This window comes from Leucopleurus acutus (genome assembly GCF_964270905.1).
Source record: "Leucopleurus acutus genome assembly, chromosome: 12".
Classification (NCBI taxonomy): Eukaryota; Metazoa; Chordata; class Mammalia; order Artiodactyla; family Delphinidae; genus Leucopleurus; species Leucopleurus acutus.
In genome coordinates, this window is record NC_139154.1 from 57,958,209 (window position 1) to 57,977,792 (window position 19,584).

A 19,584-nucleotide genomic window follows, 5' to 3' on the forward strand; every position below is an offset into this window, starting at 1 on the left:
ATCACAGATTAAACAGCCACTAGATTTAAAATCCCCAGCAACTTTTTTTTGGCTTAAACAAGAATCATGTCTGCACACTCACTTTTTTTGGTTGATATTGGAAATCATTATAGTTAAAAACAAAAAACTCTGAATAAAATATGCTGAGAGACAGAACCTATGAACCTTACATTTTCATTTCATCAAATGGCCTTGTTTTTTTAAGGCTTAACTCTATGAGCCCAACCAGCAGTACTATGAATAAGAAGGCTCTCTTTACATGGCCCCTCAAATGGACTGAAAGTCTCTTGGGCCAGACAGCCATATAGAGACAGGAAGGTTATTGTAAGCTACCTTTCGTACAAGGACCTTTGTCACCTGAACTTTTTAAGTAAAGCAAATCTTGTGCTTTATATTCCTAACTATGGAAGAATGTTCTGCACTCAAAATTTCTTTATTCTAGAAAGAGAATATCACTGATAACTACTAAGAAGCATTTACCCAGCAACCTATCTATTCCTCCAGATAGCAATGTAAAGAAAATATGAAACATAACTGACCCCATTTAGTCATTCTTATCCTCATCTCTCAGTTCAGTCCTAGAAAACATACTGTTTAGATAAATCAAATCACTAAGGTGCTGCTAAGTCTCATGTCAGCTGCAACTGCAAATATTTTTTATTTGGTAGGGTAATACCCTCTGCAGGAAAGTAGGAATTTTAAAAGGCAGCTTATATTCCGTGAATCACTTCTGTAGATTTATTATCAAATATTTCATGGGATTTGGATATGGAATAGAATTTCAGTATTAAAAAAATAAATTCAAAACTACTATTTCTTTACAGCTATAAGACCTAATCTTTAATGTTCTCTTAAAAGCAGAAAGATAACAAAGGGAAAAATGTTGCTGGTGTTGCCAAAGCAAACTCCATTAACAGTGGTGATATTCTTGGGCTTCCCTGGTGGCCCAGTGGTTAAGAATCTGCCTGCTACTGCAGGAGGGGACACAGGTTCGAGCTGTGGTACCGGAAGATCCCACATGCCGTGGAGCAACTGAGCCCACGCGCCACAACTACTGAGCCTACACTCTAGAGCCCACGAGCCACAACTACTGAGCCTGCGCTCTGGAGCCCACGAGCCACAACTACTGAAGCCCACACGCCTAGAGCCCGTGCTCCGCAACAAGAGAAGCCACCACAATGAGAAGCCCGCACACTGCTCGCCATAACTAGAGAAAGCCCATGAGCAGCAACAGACACCCAATATGCAGCCAAAAAATAAAATTAATTTTTTTTAAAAAGTGAAAGATTAAAAACAGTGGTGATACCCAAGTAAACTGTCAAAGACATTACTGACAGCAACAGAGTAGGACTGACACACCAGTGCATAAATCAGCAAGGCCCAACCTACCAACTCAGTTACATCTGAAGAATTTACTTGTCACTTTGGTGGGGAGAAAGCATTAAGATAGAATTCATATCTAAAAGCCAATACTACTTAAAGCAAATATAAATTAAATAAGCCCTGTCACCATCCACAGGTTTGTCTCCTAAACTTTTAGGCACAAAATAATCTATAACACTGACATCCATCTTCATTTTCAGAGGAGGGCAAGGGAAGGAGACAACTATTGCATAAACTCACAAGTTACCTTTTAAAATTAAGACATAGCAATTTTGCAACAAATGTAGAAAAGTACTTATAGAAGAGGGAAAAAAGCTTCATTTATTGTAAAGTCAGGTAAACTTAGGTACACAGCCCAGTATCATACATTTATAGTTCATTCACAGGTTACCTTTGGCGTAACTTATTGGGTTCCATGATAAGGGTCTAAAATGCTTCTAGATTGAATTTAAGATTTTCTAGATCTAGAGGGCTAAAGGGACATTGGTCCATTGCTGTCAAAATTCAATGAGAAATAAATGTTAACGTGTGTGTTTAATTTCCATCTAAACTTTCTATTCAATAGCTCTTAAAAATTTTTTAAACCCCTGCATCATTTCTAAAAGGATTAAGGCAAACTGCTTTTTTTGAATTTTGTTAAAATTCAAAATAAAGCTTTTTCAAAAGATCTAAATGAAACTTCTGTATACAAATTTGTTTAAAACTCTCAGGATCACAAAACTGCTATTGCCAACTATAGACTTCACAGTTACTCTAGGTAGATAAAACATATTCTCCCTTCTTTTAAAGATGAAAATAAAATGGCTAGCTCAGTTTTCTATTATTAAAAAGCTGTGAACCTGATAACATGTGTGTTATAGTATAGTCTCTCAATACAATGCTTAGTCCTTATATCTTACTTGCCTATGTATGCATTATGTTGTTTTCCCAAAAAAAGAAAAAAAAAAAAACAGATCCAGTGGGAGAAAGAATGTTTAATAAATGGTATTGAAAGAAATAGATATCTCTGTTTGGAATAAAAATAAAATTAGATCCTTATACCTTGTACCATGTAGAAAAATACATATATTACTGATGGATTTAAGAGTAAAAAATAAAAATGCAAGTACCCAAAATTCTACATACAATTTTAGGGAGTTCACAGACTCCCTAAAGCCCATCCGTGGATCTCACATTACCTAGAAGAGGAACTGTTAATCATAACTTCTATTAAAATTTCAATGCCAAATACCAGATGTGTTTTCAAGATCAAGTCACATGCAACAAATGAAGATGAACACATTAACTCATTGTTGTAACTTTATAAAATCTCCAAACTGGAACTAGAAACAGAGGCATGTCAATACAAATGGACAATGACTTAAAAAAAAAAAAACAGTTTAAATAAGTTTGAGTGCATATTGTACAAGTGTATCCATATGTCTGTTAGCCTTTCAGAAATATAAAATCAGCTAAATCTGTAGTACTTAAAATTTCATATATGCAATGTTATTCTCAAACTTGATTAAAATACTTAATAAATACAAGTTATGTTTAATACGAATAACTGCAACATACTTAAACATCTAAACATATAATAGGAATTCTATAATATTAAAATGCAATACTTTCACCTGCATTAATCTCATACACAATGGAAAAATACTTGCAGATAATTAGCATTAAGAATGCAAATATATTTTCACTGTGAAAGAAAAATAAGATTAGAAATGATATATTTATGTAATCTACAAGAAAGCTGTAGATAGTCTACATTATGATATTCTATTTAAAATGAAAGCAATTCAATATTTAAGTTTACAACAAATTTACTCAAGGCAAAATATTTATTACAGGACAGGATATTGAATCAAAGTAAGCAAGGCAACATTAGATGAACCATTTTAGTTCTTTTTTAAAATGAAGTGTAGCTTTGAAGTTGTAATAAAGGTAAACATAAATTCTAACATGCTCTTCTCTTCTTATAAATGGGATGATGTAGAAAAGCAAAGCTTCAATGTATAGGGATTGGAACCATCTGTAAAAATTAAAAAACAAAGTTAATAGTTCCCTTAAACTTTCATGATTACCTTGAGTTAGCGGAGTAAATTACTGGGTTGGCCAAAAAGTTCATTCGGGTTTTTCCGTAACATCTTACAGAAAAACCCGAATGAACTTTTTAACCGACCCAATATTTCACCTTTTTATAGTACTGGAAGAAGGAAAATTTTTATGTAAGGTAAGGGCAAGATTTCTTTCGTTCATACCTACTAGCAGGTAAGCTCCATGAAGGCCGGAACTTTGTCCATTTTTACATTCCTATTGTTCTACACATTATTTGACACATAGGAGGCTCCCACAATCTTTTTTTAGTGAATTAGACATTACAGATAAATAGTATCAGGATTAGGCTTATCTAAGTCCAACAGCAAAACTACTTTGCAGAAAATATTACCAATGGTAATTACTCTATAAAAGTTAATTCAAATATAGCTTGGGAAATGGGTTAAGACTGAAATGTATAAGAAGATATCAATGAGCTGAAAAAGTTCCAGGAGAGCAAGTATTAAATCTCTGATCATCAACGGGGCATATGAATTTTAAAATTGTTAAAAAAAAAAAAAAGGTATAATCCACAAAAATACTTCCATTTTATACATTCCTCTTTAACTTTTCAGAACAGGCAGAAATAATTCTGGTATCTTAATGTACCAGAATTTTAGTATTAAAAGTTATCGCTCCTGGGCTTCCCTGGTGGCGCAGTGGTTGAGAGTCCGCCTGCCGATGCAGGGGACATGGGTTCGTGCCCTGGTCCGGGAAGATCCCACATGCCGTGGAGCGGCTGGGCCCATGAGCCATGGCCGCTGAGCCTGCACGTCTGGAGCCTGTGCTCCGCAACGGGAGAGGTCATAACAGTGAGAGGCCCGTGTACCGCAAAAAAAAAAAAAAAAAAAAAAAGGTTATCGCTCCTTAAGGAAAAAAATTCCTATAAAAGAAAAAGCATATACATCAACAAATATTTGCAAGACACTGCAGAGGATAAAAAAAGAAATAATTGTACCTGTCTCCAAGGAGTTTGCAAGTCATACACTGTTTTGAATATATCTCAAATATACATATAAAGTCTTTTAAAATTTTCCATCAAAAATTAAGTGTTGACTGACTATTTAAAATTTGCTTTTGTGACTAAAGGTAAAATGAAAAGAGGTATTCCTACTTGTTTATTTTTTAACTTTTTAGTAAGAAAATTTTCAAACATAAAAAAAGTATATGGATCAGTATAATAAACATCCACATAGCTTCAATAATTGTCAACATTTGGCAGTCTTACTTCATCTACCTACTCTCCACACACTCTTGAGGGGCTGGAATATCTTTTAACTTTTTTTTTTTTGCTGTACACGGGCCTCTCACTGTTGTGGCCTCTCCCGTTGCGGAGCACAGGCTCCGGACGCGCAGGCTCAGCGGCCATGGCTCACAGGCCCAGCCGCTCCGCGGCATGTGGGATCTTCCCGGACCAGGGCACGAACCCGTGTGCCCTGCATCAGCAGGCGGACTCCCAACCACTGTGCCACCAGGGAAGCCCGGGGCTAGAATATTTTAAAGCAAATCCTAGATATGTTATTCCACCCATAAATCCTTCAGTGTGTATTCATTTTTTTCCCCTTCCACAATCATTCATCATCACACCTAATAAAATTAATACTATTTTTTCTCCTATCATTTAGAAAAATAAAGTTTCAACACTCTTCAGATCCAAGATCAAAGTAAATTACACAGCACAAACTTCAAAAGTTAAATACTTGAGTGTTCTTTGCACTGTAAAAAAGAGGCCATTTACCATTATAGAGAGAATAAACAAAGAGAGTGACAGTTTCATTTGATACAAATTAAAATAATGTAGAATACCATTTTTCATCTATCATATTGCTAAAATTCAAAGTCTGACAACACTCGGTGTTGGTAAGAGTGTTGGGCAGTTGGCATTTTCATATACCACAGGTGGTAGAGTTGTGTAACCTTTGTAAAGGGCAATCTAGAAACATTTACCAAAATATAAACCTTTTTGCTCTCCACTATGAGGAAACTGCCCTACAAACACAAAACATGCAACTATAAGGATGTTTACTGCACTAATAGAAAAACACAATTGGGAACAACCAGTGTTCATCAGTGGGGAAGTGGATAAATTGAATAAACTGTGGTACATCTCTACTAAAAATAGCTACTCTGTGGGGGAAAAAAAACCAGGGTAGCGTTGCACCTGCTGATAGAGAAAACAGCTCCAAGATATATTAAGTGAAAACAGCAAGGCACACAATAGTATGTATAGAAGAACCATTTTGTGTAAGTTTTTAAAATGTAGATATATACATTGGGGAGGAGGAATAAAAGGAAAAAGAAAGGTTAGAGGTTATAGAAAGCTTTAACTTTCATTTGTACCAGTATTTACTGTTTGAGTTTTTTAACCATATATATTTATCGCTTTCTTCTAAAAAGATCAACAGGAATTATGGAAGTCAGCCTCCAAGATGGCCCCAAAGTTCCCTGCCTCCTACACCGGATCATGGTTGGTTAGTGGGACCACAAGATTACAGCATAAGTGATGGTATGTTACTTCCGGTATTAGGTTATGAAAGACACTGTGGCTTTTGTTTTTTTGGCCTTTTGCTCTCATCTTTCTTGAATCACTCATTCGGAAAGAAAAGAGCTACCATGAAATGGCCAATGTGGCTTACTGTCCCTACAAAGAACCACATGAGTGAGCGTGGAAGTGGATCTTCCAGCCGCCAGTCATAAGACTTGAAATGACTGCAGATTATAGCTGACGGCAGGCAGCCTCATGAGAGGCTGAACTACCAGCCAGAACTACCCAGCGAAACTGTACACAGATTACTGATCCTCAGAAACAGTAAGATAATAAATGTTTTGCTGTTTTAAGCTGCTAAATACTGCAATAATTTGTTACACAGCAAGAGGTAACTAATGTAAGAATTATGAGGGTTGTGGGATTTATATGCTTTTTAAAATTCAAACTTCTCTGTATTAAAAAACAACCAATAAATATTACTTTTAAATTATCAACAATGTTTCTGATGGTAACTCCCACTGAATAATTATGACACGATTTTACTTACTTGGAACTCTTATCTGGTAGTGATTTAGTGCTGTGAGGGCTTCTACTGCATCAGTTTTGCATTCCCATTCTAACAGCCCAGAAAGTGTTTTGGCAGAAGCTAAAACAAAACAAAGAAACACAACTTCAGTTGTTATTTGCTTATTATCAAATTAACCAGGAAACTTAAAAAGAGAAAATGTGCACTTACGTTTTGCATCAAATACTTTATATTTGATGAATGTAAGAACTTCATGGTCATTACACAACTGTCAAAGAAATGTAAAACTCCATTAAAAATACAGCCAAAATAAAGATTCCTACCCTTTTCTCCCCCCAGAAAGTAAACTTTATGGTAGCATTTTAGTTTTGAGTATGGCATGAATGAATTAAATCAAATATGTTTTTAGATTAACAAGGTGCATGAGAAAATCAATTAAAATAGTGATATCCTATAAACTATGTATATAATTTTAGTGTTGTACAATAAAAACAAGATTTGTAACTGAAATATATATTCTCAAAGCTGACCAGGGTTTATCGAGTACCTAAGATAGGGAGTAGTGTTCCAGAAAAATCAATTCTTTTCTGAAGCATTTCCTATAGTTAGGGAAAAATGCAGGGATATATAAAATTTTGTTATGGGTGAGATCTAAGGACATGGTAAAAGAACTTTCTGAATGCAGGACTAAGGGCACCTCATTCTAATTCCAACTCTCAAAACGACTGAGCCACAAAACAACAAAGAGACCAGTGAAGGATGGAGGCCAGAAAAGTACAATGGTCAAAGGATGTACTAGATTAAGTACCAAATAAGTAACAGAATACCAATAATATCAAAAGCAGAAGATGAACAGAGCAAGACTTTAAAATGAGGCTAAAACATGATATATTTTAAAATAGGAAATAGGAACATTCTACACAATTTGTATTCCAGTGCCTACCTTTGTGAAGGTCTCTTCTGTGACACACAATGGAACATTATAATAATGCAGTACACACGAGGGTGGCTGGATTATATTCTTAGATGCTTGGCCAGCACTTGTAAAGCGATTATTTTTGCTCATTGCAAAATCCTTGTAGCTACTTGTACCATCCTCCAGCTCAAATATTTGACTTGGAACAACTGAATGTTGTTTAGACACACTAAAGATCGGAAAGGTAAGAGGTACAGAACATACCTTTGTTAGATAAAAAGCAGCAAGTAGGCAGTCTCAAAATGTTAACATAAAGGCCTGTATCAATCTTAACAAAAAAGGCATATGTAGCAATTTACAGTTTCAGTATTTACTAATATTTAAATTTAGTTTGAGTTATAATCACTCTTACAGTTTAGACATCACTTAGAAAGAAAAATCTATTGAATATATTTTCATATTAGAAAACTTTAATAAAAAAAACTTGCTCATTTTAACATGCTATTTTATGACCATAAAACTAAAACTAGGTATAATATGGAAAATCTAAATTATACGACCCTAAGTGTCTAAAATGACATCACTATAGCTGCTAGTTTCAGATATTCTAAAATGGAAATTAATGTCTCTAATAAAAAGGATAAGTATTTTTTAAATTTACCACTTAAGATAAATAATTACCAAACGTTAAGTCTTTTCCCAAATAATTTGACATTGTTAAGATGTGTGACAGCTCTTTCTACAGCATACTCATCACCCATTTCTACCAGTGCTGTACCAGGAATGGTCTTCATAAATTTTACCTGTAAATACAAAATCCCAAACAGGTGAACATTTAATTCCCTTTTACAGTAACAGAATTTCTAAAAGGTACTATAGGTGGTTGATATCAAATAAAGAAGATCACCTGGAATCTTAACTTTATTCTGCTCTGCTATTAGACATTCTAACCAAAATTCAATAGTTTAAAAGCAAGACTACAGTTCTATTGTACAGCACACTAAAGAAGAGCATAGGCTTGCCTTGACTCTGCTATTTATTAATTGTGTGATTTGGGGCAATTTACTTCACTTCTCTGAGCCACAGACTTCCTTTTAAAATGGAGATAATAATAACATTTGGCAGGACTCATCAATATTTATTCATTCAGTAAGTATTTATTAAGTGCCTAACATGTTCTAATAAACATACTGTGCTAGGTACTGGGGATTTAATGGCAAACATAATAGACACAGTCTTCTTAAAGCTTATATTCCAGTAGGTAGGTCAGAAATTTTAAAGTAAATAGTAATTACCAACTATTCAGAGTGCCATTTATTGCTTTAAGCAATAAACAAGATACTATATAAGAAATAACACAAGATGGCCTTGAGACAGCACTGCCAGTAAGAAGGCTTAGGCAAGGAGGGGCAGTTTAAAAAATAGGCAACACTTCACAAGTTTTCAAGACATCTTTGACAGAGCCATACTTATCCTCTTATATTATTCCAATTTTAGTATATAATGCTGTAAGGGTTAGATGGAATAAAGTATGACTATCTTTCAGGATAGTGCCTACACCTTGGAAAGTCCCTAAATAGCTATTAAGTACCATTAACATTAATAACACATTGAACAGGACTTCCCTGGTGGCGCAGTGGTTAAGAATCCACCTGCCAATGCAGGGGACACGGGCTCCAGCCCTGGTCTAGGAAGATCCCACATGCCGCAGAGCAACTAAGCCCGCGTGCCACAACTACTGAGCCTGCGTTCTAGAGCCTGTGAGCCACAACTACTGAGCCCGTGTGCCACAACTACTGAAGCCCATACGCCTAGAGCCCGTGCTCTGCAACAAGAGAAGCCACCGCAATGAGAAGCCACACACCACAGAAAGAGTAGACCCTGCTCACTGCAACTAGAGAAAGCCCGTGCGCAGCAATGAAGACCCAACGCAGCCAAAAATAAATAAAGACCTCTTTGAAAAAAATAATAAATAAAAAAATAAACAAAACATCACAGATCTGGGGAAACCACAGAGTTATCTGGTGAAAATAAAGTTACAATTTTAAAGATCTTCAAAATGTGTGAAATTTAAATGTTTTGCTACGTTTTGAGTGTAAGCCTCCAGACAGAAAGTTTTGGACACATTCTATCAAAGTGGATCAACTTCAAATACTGACTGAGGTTAAAGTATGTTGTTCCTCAGAAGATACTAGAACTCTAATATTTGGGAGGCAAATATATGAATCGAGAACTCTCCTAAAATTCATAGCTATTGTCAAACTCTGAGACATGTTTATATATACCTAGCTCCAAGAAAGTAACTGCTTTTTCAAAATTCCACAGTTCAACATGTTAAATGTTAGAATATCTTTGAAATGATTAAAAAATGTATAGGTTTTATGCCTATAATATGCTAGTAATTGATTAAACTACTTGCTGTTTTGGACTTATATTAGTAATTTAAAAAATATTTTTAGTACCAACATCCTATTCTGATCACTTACCTACAAAAAATAATTTCTAGAATTCCTACCTAATGAATTTTTAGCTTATGTGGATCACTACTGAAAGAACTTGTGTGTGAGAAGACACACATATTTGCAGCCTTTTCAGATTTTCCTACTACATATCCTAGCAAAAGAAGCTCATATAAAATGAAACTTAAAACAAATAATAATTTTTTTAAATGAAAACTCACCTTTTCAATATTTCCATATAAGCAGAATAGGTTGAAGACTCTTGAACAATTCATTTTTAGTTGATGTAATCCACTAACCATTACAACTGAACCAGAGGGATTTCCTCCATGCATGTAAGAGGAAGATGCCTGCGGTAATGGATAGGCAACAAGCTCAGGTGTATCTCGAGAACCCATTCTGTAACGACTTGGTAAAGGTAATAATGGACCATGGGATCCTATTAAACAAAACAAAACAAAACAAAACACAACTTTAGCAGACACACTTCACCGCACACAAAAACAAACTCTTAATATTAGCTAGGTTGATGTATATCCAAGGAAAACTCAAACGTATGAATATTCAAATATAACCTGTGGGAATTAACAAAAATCTGTATTTACTGCACCAGATCCAATAAACGCTGACCTGCACACACCTGCATATACCAGGCTTTAAGTCCTTATTTTTAAAAAACAGTAGTTTAACAAAAAAGTATACAAGATCAGGCTACAGATAGAGGAGGAATCAGTGTAAAACTTTGGGCCACTATATATAAATTATACTTCAAAATTAAAAAAAAAACTTCTGCCAACATCTTTTGGAGGATAATATAATAAAATCTACAGTGAAATCTAGTAAACTATATACAGATATAACAAAAAGAACATCTTTAGTTCCACTGAAAAGCTGTCCCCTTGAATATATTTTACTATTAATGTACTTGCAGGTTAGTATTTTATTCCCCTGATTATAATTTAGGAAACTAAAACCCTAGATTTAGTTAATAACCCCCCCACACACACACATACTCAGAGGTGTCATTATTCAGCAACTTCTATTATTTGAAACAACATCAAGAATCCAGAAGAAAAAAATGCTTGAGTATCTGAAACTGCTGTCACAGAAACACAAACAAATCCAGCTCTTATACTAAGAATTTTTACTAAGAATCAACTTGCTAACTCTAGAGTAGTTCAAAACAACTTTAATTTATCCTGTTTTCCCATCCATAATAGATTAGAAGTAAGAGGAAAAACAAAGCTAGGGTGAATGGAAGAGATGGGAATGAGGGAGTCTGGAGAAACTGTGATACTAAAAGTCTGCACAGGGCACATTTACAGTAGCAAGAAGAGAGGCGTAAGAACTCAGAAGAAGCAACTAAGATGGAGATACGTAACCCAAAAATATAAACCAACATCTTAGGCACTCCTGAGTCAGTGATTAGAGAAGCATGCTCTGGGGTGCATGCAACGATTCTCCTGGTGTGCAAGAAACCAATCCAAAAACCCAAGTTCTTTCCTCATTTCTTAAGAATAATATGTAATGTTACTGGCTTTCATTTTTATGTTAGACTAAGGGACACTTGTCATCTACTAGGTGAGTTACTAAGAACTACTATATTTTGATATCATAGCACATTATTACAGCTTATGTGGACTCCAATTCAGTATTCTAAATATAGCTGCCATTCATAACAACACAGCAACACTACCACCGAGCACACGCAAATATAGTGTAAATTCTGCAATTTTATGGAGGCATACTTTATCAATACATCATCATCAGTGTTGCCTTAAATTGGTCATGGTTTTCAACTGTTCTTATTGCTGGTAATCTAGTTTATCAAGACAATCAATATAGCTCATGATGAGTTACTTGTAATTATGTATTTTGGCCTCTAATTTAGACTATTATACCTATACTGGGGTCAAATATCAATCATTCTTACCCTTATTGCAAAAATACACATGCATATTATACTCCACCCAGCCCTACCCCCACTACTACCATTTGTTAGTACAGTAATGACACTACACTATTATCAGTAAATTTTTTTACAGTAAGTTGAAAAATGTACAGTAGATGGGCAGTGGAAACTTACACTCTGCTTAAGTTGACCAAGGTCCAAAAACTCTTATAATCTACTGCCATAGGTAATAATTAAATTCAGTGCAAAAGAATACCTGATGTTTGTAATTATGACATTGGGCCACAAGTATTAAATTATGTTACTTACACTATTTAAATTGTTACCTATATTAAGAAGATAAGAAAAAAAAGTCTCTTAAAAGCTTCCTATACTAAATAGTTCATGCAAAATGTTTTGTTGCTTCAGGTTTTAAAAAATTCACTTATATGGAAAAATGCTACATAAACAGCATCTTGAACATTTTGAAGGCCTTTCCCATCTTTGATACTTAAAATATCTTTGGTCCAGGAACCATATCCAAAGATGCTAACAATTAATATAGAAATTTTTCTTGTGCTCAGAGCAAATAAATTTGTACATTATTTTTTGCCACTTTTCAAATATGAGGGCTTCTATCAGTTCATCTCACATGGCTGGGCTTCCCAAATTAAAAGATCTAAAGAATTCTGAAAGCACAAATTTATACTGCTATAATAAACTATGTGAATAAATTTAATCTATTAAATAAACCTTTTCTATTCCTTCTTTCTCACATACCATTATAAAGGAAAAGCTACCTATGATATGACACTAAAATGCAAATAAACCTGTTTTGTTGAACTGCTGATCTGAAGGGATACAGCTGTGATTTGAAGCATTTGTAAAAAGGCTAATATCACTAGCACCCACTGTCATCTTTGCTTTTTCCCCAGTTTCCTCATCTTACTTCTCTCCTCAATCAATCTTTATTTGTCACTATCTCCTATATCCTGTTCTGCTTACTTCCCTAGGAAAGTAGAACAGATTTTCCTTAGTTAAATGTTTCAATGGACATAGCTCAGAATGGACGCCCCTACACAACCCCACCATAACCATTCCTCCTCAGCAGGACTCTCCAGAACCTGAATGAAACGTCATTCCGAAGAATTTTGCACCTCTCTTTAAGTAAGCTTACATTTTAATATTTATACACACACGCACGTGTGCACGCACGTGAACACACACACACACACACACACTCTAAATAAATAAGGGCATGAAACTGACACACAACTTCACAATAGGCTTTTAGAAAATATAAAGTTCTTCTAGGGCATATAACATATTCTTGTTTATGCAATTTTTCTTGTATTTTATTAAGTGAAGACAAAACTGAAAAGCCATACTGAGAAAACAGCCTGTGTCAACATTACTACAGTAGAGTTTTGTCCTTCATTTATATGCTCACAGATTTTTCTAACCCCCTTTAGCAGAACATTTAACCAATTTTTGGCCTTAAGCTAACTGCCATGACACATTTACATACTCTACAACTATACTACAAACTTTGATTAGCCATTCTTTTGAAATCCTCCATTATACAATGCACAGTAGATTCCTAATAAGTGTTTCTTCATTGCAGGATCAGAAAACTACTTGTATGACGATATTTAATATTTACTCTGTTAAAGAAACAACTAAGAAAAATGAACAAGGAACACACGAAAACGACTGTAGTAAGATTTTCCTTCTATACCACACTTACTGTTTTGACATAACATAGAGATTGTTTCATAATCTCTTCTGCAATACAGACTACCACAGAAACTTGAACAAATACACATACACACAAAAACACACACACACAGGGTTAATAAATTCCTGGAGTTCAAATAAAGACACTAGGGAATAAGCTAAAACTCACAGCTAAGAATGGTCATCAAACATGTACACAATTTGAAAATATTTCGGACAACAGGAAACACTGGTGGCTTTTCGATAATAACTCCCAAGAGTACAACATAGCAATTTCTATTTTCTACCACTTCTAACAGTACCTCTAATTGTACTGCAACTTTAAACCACAGAATAGGTGGGTCAATAACTACAGCTAAAAACTAAAAAAAATATTTAAAAACACAGAACTTATAACCAGTTTAAACTTTTATCAATAACAATTCTCAACATCTACTTAACAAAGACAACAGTCTGATACCTAACTTCTTCCTGGGGAAGATTATTATTCTAGCTTTCATAATCTTAACTTATCAACATAGCAAACATTAAAACTGAGAAGTTTTTAAAAAAGAATTAAATACAAATTTAACCAAAGCTGAAGTACCAACTGTAGAACTAAAAGAATTAAGGATCTAACCAAAAACATGTTTCCTTTCAACAAATACCTCATTCTCTCTGCCTTTTATTACTCTAAATTCCTCTTTACTCATAACTGTTAGAATGGAAGAAAATACACTTACTGAGCTATACTTCTTTCTGGTCCTCTGACAGACTAGAGCCCCTTACTAATCAAGGCCCAAACAAAACAAAACAAAATATAATGGTAAAAAAGCTTTCAATCCCAAACAATAGATCTCATTTATATCAAAGATTATGTGATATAACAATAGCCTAAAAAAACAAAGGATTTGGGACAACTCCTTTGGAGTACATTTATAAGGGACTGATCCCATAAACCAAGTCAGGTGAGCAGGAAAAATAGAGACAAGAATTGTGCCATTCTTCATCAGAAATGCAAAAATTCTAATAGTTTGTCTATACTACCTTCCTTCTGCCTTGACAAACTTACCATAGCCATCATGTCTAAACGAAGAAGGGTGTTCTCCCAAAATGGCTTGTCTCTGGCGACCCTTTCCTCTATCTGACACAAAAGTAGAAACATGGTTTTAACAATTTTGACCCAAGTACTTAACAGAGTTCTCACATGGGAAACACCCATTCAAAACATCCATTACAATTCATAAGAGAAATATGATTCCTGGTTAATGTTAAACATCCATTCATATCCAATTTAAATACAAACACCAGAAGTTTAAGAAAATAATTCTATCTAACAAATTCCACTTAACTTGAGAATATCTTTTTGGCAAATGCCAAATACAATCACACTTTCAAATTAAAGGAAAGAATGGATACTTTTCAGAAGGTGATGTATACAATGCTAGAGTTTGACACTGTACAGAAGTTTTTACCAATACATGTCTTTAAAACAAGCTTTAAGTGCAGTACTTTTGAAAGACAGTACCTGATGCATACTATTAGCTTCAACAGCAACACATTTTCAAAGTGGGCTTCTTTCAAGAAGTTCAGCATAAGCCAACAACAACCTGTATTACATGGTTTCACAATCAGTAAACACAGAGTATTTTGTATGTATATACACATATTTACAAACACCTACTGACTGGAGAGCTGGAAATTTTCACATCACTGGTCCATATTGTGTCATGGACGGCCATTGTCTATAGACCTTAACACCAGGCAGAACTAGAAGCACTCCCCAAAGTTTAAATATGTCAAGTTAAAGCTAACCAAGGGGGCTACATTATTGGACGAGAGTACTACAATACTCCTAAAGGATAATTTTTATGCTAACTACATTTTTAGGGAAGGCATGCCAATTTTCCCAAATCTGAGACATCAATAAAAAAATTACTTCTAAGTTTCTAAAATAGCACATCCTATGTTAGTAAATTTTAAAAATCATTGTATAATACTTTGGGAAAGTTTGCTGATCAAATTATGGTGTTCAGTAAGATTTTTTTAAATGTATCTAAAGAGTCTGATCATTCTCATCTTTGAAAATTCAAAGAGAAAGGCTTTCTACATATCCTTAGTCACCTAAACAAATGAGGTTTATGGGAGATGAGAAATACTTTAATTTTCACTTCAGTCTACAGAAGTATTGTTTTAATTACCTATTCCAAGTTATCATAGCACTGAAAGTCCGGGACCTAGGAGGTCATCTAGTTCAACTTTTATTCAGTGTTAAATTCTCTTTACATCATCCCTGAGACCATCAATTGGGACCATCTAGCCTCTGCTTACCCAACACTGGTAACAAGGTACTCACTACTTTCCCTTACATTTTCAGTTAGTTCTAAATTATGAGAAAATTAATTTCTATATTGTACAGAAATTTGTCCTCTACATATATTCTACTCCATTTAGGGCCTCGCAGCCTTATTCATTACTTAGTCTTCCTCCAAGAACCCTTTCAGATGCTTAGAAGTTATTATGATCCTCCATTTCCCCAAAGTCATTTCTTCTCCAGTCTAAACATTCACAGTTCCTTCTTTACATGGCTTCCAGCATCATCATTTAAGTCTCACTCTTCTTCAATCAATCCAGTCTGCTGTTCCATTCTGCTAACGTTCCTCTGCTTAAGCATGCCACCAAATGGTAAATATAAGTCCTTATCTGATCTAAGAATCTTAAACCAAAACCACCACAAAGTCTTCATGGCTTAGTTTTACTGATATAGTTAACTGTGTGCTATAAAGGAAAGAGCACTGAATCAGGAATCATAAATTTTCAACTTAACCAGTAATTTGCTATATAATCATAGAAATAATCTTCATTCATAAAGTGAAGAAGTTAGAGTAGATGATCTCCAAGGTATCTTTCAGCCAAACATTGTCATTACTTCTCTTGAATAATTTCTCTTCATAATGTATTTCTCATAGTAATTTCTCTTCAATAACTCTCTTTATTGGAAGCATTTACTACCTAATATAAGGTCACATAAAGAAGGGTGAGGAAGAGTCAAACACTGAATATATCGATCTATAAATAGTGGTTTGTAACTTTTCATGGATTCAGTCTGAAATCTGTTGGAAGCTGTGGACTTTTTCTCCCCCAAAAGATGCACACATACACAAGTGTTGCTTAACATTTCTGGAGGGATTCTCTGGAGTCTAGGCTACGAATTCTTTGCACTAAAACGTAATTTGAGCTGAAAAGAACTTTTTGAAATGAGGTTATATTTATAAAATCACTCTTTTTTGGGTAGAAAAAGTTACAATTCAGTATCAACGTGAGTGGAAGCTAAAGTCACTACAAAAAACCAAACTGCCATATGATATTTGCTATACAGACAAGTATCTACCTGTAAGGAATTAGAAAACAAGAATCCTTTTCCCTTGAAAGCATAAATAACTAAAACTCTGTTTTACCTCCTTTAATTATATTTCCCTATTTAAATATCTACCTTACACATTTCTAAACTTTCTGACTGTAATCCCTTGTATAAAAATCTAAGCTGGCTTTTGTAAAATTCAGACCTTTTAAAAGAATAAACACTATTGGGCTTCCCTGGTGGCGCAGTGGTTGAGAGTCCGCCTGCCTAGGCAGGGGGCGCGGGTTTGTGCCCCGGTCCGGGAGGATCCCACATGCCGCGGAGCGGCTGGGCCCGTGAGCCATGGCCACTGAGACTGCGCGTCCGGAGCTTGCGCTCCACAATGGGAGAGGCCACAACAGCGAGAGGCCCGCATACCGCAAAAAAAAAAAAAAAAAAAAAAAAAAAAGAATAAACACTATTAAAATAAGAGGCATACTACAAATGCTTTAAGAGACATTAAGAGAAATGTAATCAAAACTATTTCAAATGAGTTTAAAAAAAAAACGGAATATTCAGTAACTGTAACTTAACAGAAGTGAGAGATTTCTCATCAACCACTTGTTCTGTTGTTTGAGTACTAAGGCTTTGTTTTTCAATACTGTATTCAACTGTACCAAGCCTCTGCCAAGCAGATTTCTGTGATAGTGAAAAATGTGGGGTCCAGCCAAAGCTGCATTACTAAACAAACCTGTCTGCAACCCCATGCATAAGGCAAGATGATTTCCCGAGAACTAAGAATTAAAGGAGCCAATCATCCAAAAGTCCTAAATATTCAAACATGCAAAGGATCACCACACTGTCTCATTTTTTTCTTTTGGCAAGAGTACATGCACTATGGAGTCCCTACTGCCCAAGATATTTTGAATGCCATAAAATTTTTTCCTACTTTACTGACTTCTACAGACATACTCATCTTGGTGAGTTTTTCCAACACATGGTTCAGACACTGATATTGTAGTTGAGATGTAGCCAATACTGCAGCCCCCTTGTTTTTACAAGATCCACATTTTTATTTGTATATTCCAGAATTGCCATACAGTTAGTTGAACAATTTTATCAGTCAAATCTATGCTCATGAAATCTAGCATTTATAAGTTATAGGTGAAAATGCATCTCAAATGAAATGCTCCTATTTTCAGATTTATCAAGTTTAAATATATTCTACCTTGAACACACATGGTATTTTCACCTACACTTGAAATGTCAAAATTTCTAGTTACACAAATTAACATGAGTGATAACCTTAAATTGTTACAAAAAGTGACAACTTATAAACAGCCACTTTACAAAAATCAAACCACACAGAAAATTGTCTTTTACATATAATGCATCTTTTCATTATTATGTTATTCTATTCAATGTCCACAATTGAGGGAAAAAAAAAAGTAAACTTAAAGTGCAGCAAGTATGCACCTTTCTAATCCTTTTATCTTTAATATCTGTGTGGATTGGTTGAGCATTATAATTCCCAAGACCTGTAGATAAATTGGCCCTGGTTATTTGTCAATTAACAATTTGAATCTAAGCTGCTAACAGTTACAGCAACGGGCATTAAGATTTACAACATTGTTATAAAATCTAGTATCCGTCAGTGAAAAGTTTTAAATTCTACAACTGAAACCTTAAGGGAAGTCAAACCAATATATACATACAACTTGAATAAGTGGGCACAGTCTATCATGGTATTCATCCCATGCAAGTCTGAAGTACTGTTAAGTGTCCTCCTTTAAAAACTTGGGGTGATGGTGCATGCAGTATGCAGTCAAGGTGAATTGCAAGTCTGAGTTTTTCAGAGGGCTTTTTGCTGATGCCGATGTTGTGCGTGATGAAGTGTAGAGTCAGCCTGCTGGAGTCCTCTATCCTTCTTAATGCCTCGTCCAGCTTGGGGGAAAAGTCCTTTCCATAGAGAAGCAGTGTGCAAGTCTGCAGTTTGTAAGTAATATTCTGAATCAGTTTCCTCTCCTCCAAAGAGAGAGAGCTGCTTGGAGAAATGCAAGTCCTTGAACTGCGGGCGTGCCTGTATGTGTGGGCTCCTTGTTGAACTACATATAAATAACTCAGTACATACCAGTAAGGGGCACTAATGTTCAAGGTTCTTTTCCAGCATTACAAGGTCTTTTGCAACAAAAGCTTCACCAACAAGGTTTTCATCATTTGAATGAACTAGCTCATCTCAGGAAAAAGGACTCTAACTGCATGTAAAAATTTGACAGCAGATGTAAGTACATCTAAAATGCATAAAATACTTACCGCGTCTTCCCAAATATGGTTTAGTGTAGTCCCAACTGTCATTGTCATTCCTAATAACATTTAGACGAGTTGGCTGTTAAGATTAAAAAGAAAGTAAGTTCACATTGTATATCCAAAGCATATATATTTCTTTGGTGAAGTGATGAAAAAAAATATTTACCCTTGCATATTCAATTTTTAGTGTGCAACATCCAGCATATATATCTGCTCCATTGAGTGCTGCTTTAGCTTTCTGGGCACAAAGGACTGATTCAAACATAAGCTCTATTAAGGAAATTTGGTTTAAGGTGTCCAAAATTTACCATTATTCACTCCATAAGAAATGGACTGAAAAAAATGAGAAATAACTTTCTCACTTCTGAAAATGCTTTACCAAATAAAATTTCTATGAATTTTAGTAGGAGAATTTATTTTTAAGATCAAGGGTACCAAAGAAAACGTAATACAACCAAAACTACTTATAATACATT

The 19,584-nt window shown here is 34.8% G+C and overlaps 1 protein-coding gene across 1 annotated transcript in view; it reads right to left on the bottom strand.

Annotated features, from left to right (window-relative positions):
- Positions 1 to 1,611: 1,611 nt before the first annotated feature.
- Positions 1,612 to 19,584, bottom strand: part of HNRNPLL (heterogeneous nuclear ribonucleoprotein L like) — a 37,422-nt gene continuing 19,449 nt past the window's right edge. Inside the window, exons 5-13 of the mRNA XM_082851940.1 lie at positions 19,275 to 19,376; positions 19,115 to 19,187; positions 14,534 to 14,605; positions 10,076 to 10,293; positions 8,077 to 8,198; positions 7,423 to 7,624; positions 6,690 to 6,747; positions 6,501 to 6,599; positions 1,612 to 3,400 (exon numbers count right to left, since the gene is read on the bottom strand). Of these exons, the coding sequence (XP_082708066.1) occupies positions 3,345 to 3,400; positions 6,501 to 6,599; positions 6,690 to 6,747; positions 7,423 to 7,624; positions 8,077 to 8,198; positions 10,076 to 10,293; positions 14,534 to 14,605; positions 19,115 to 19,187; positions 19,275 to 19,376 (1,002 nt within the window). The 3' untranslated portion in view covers positions 1,612 to 3,344. The remainder of the gene's footprint in view (positions 3,401 to 6,500; positions 6,600 to 6,689; positions 6,748 to 7,422; positions 7,625 to 8,076; positions 8,199 to 10,075; positions 10,294 to 14,533; positions 14,606 to 19,114; positions 19,188 to 19,274; positions 19,377 to 19,584) is intronic.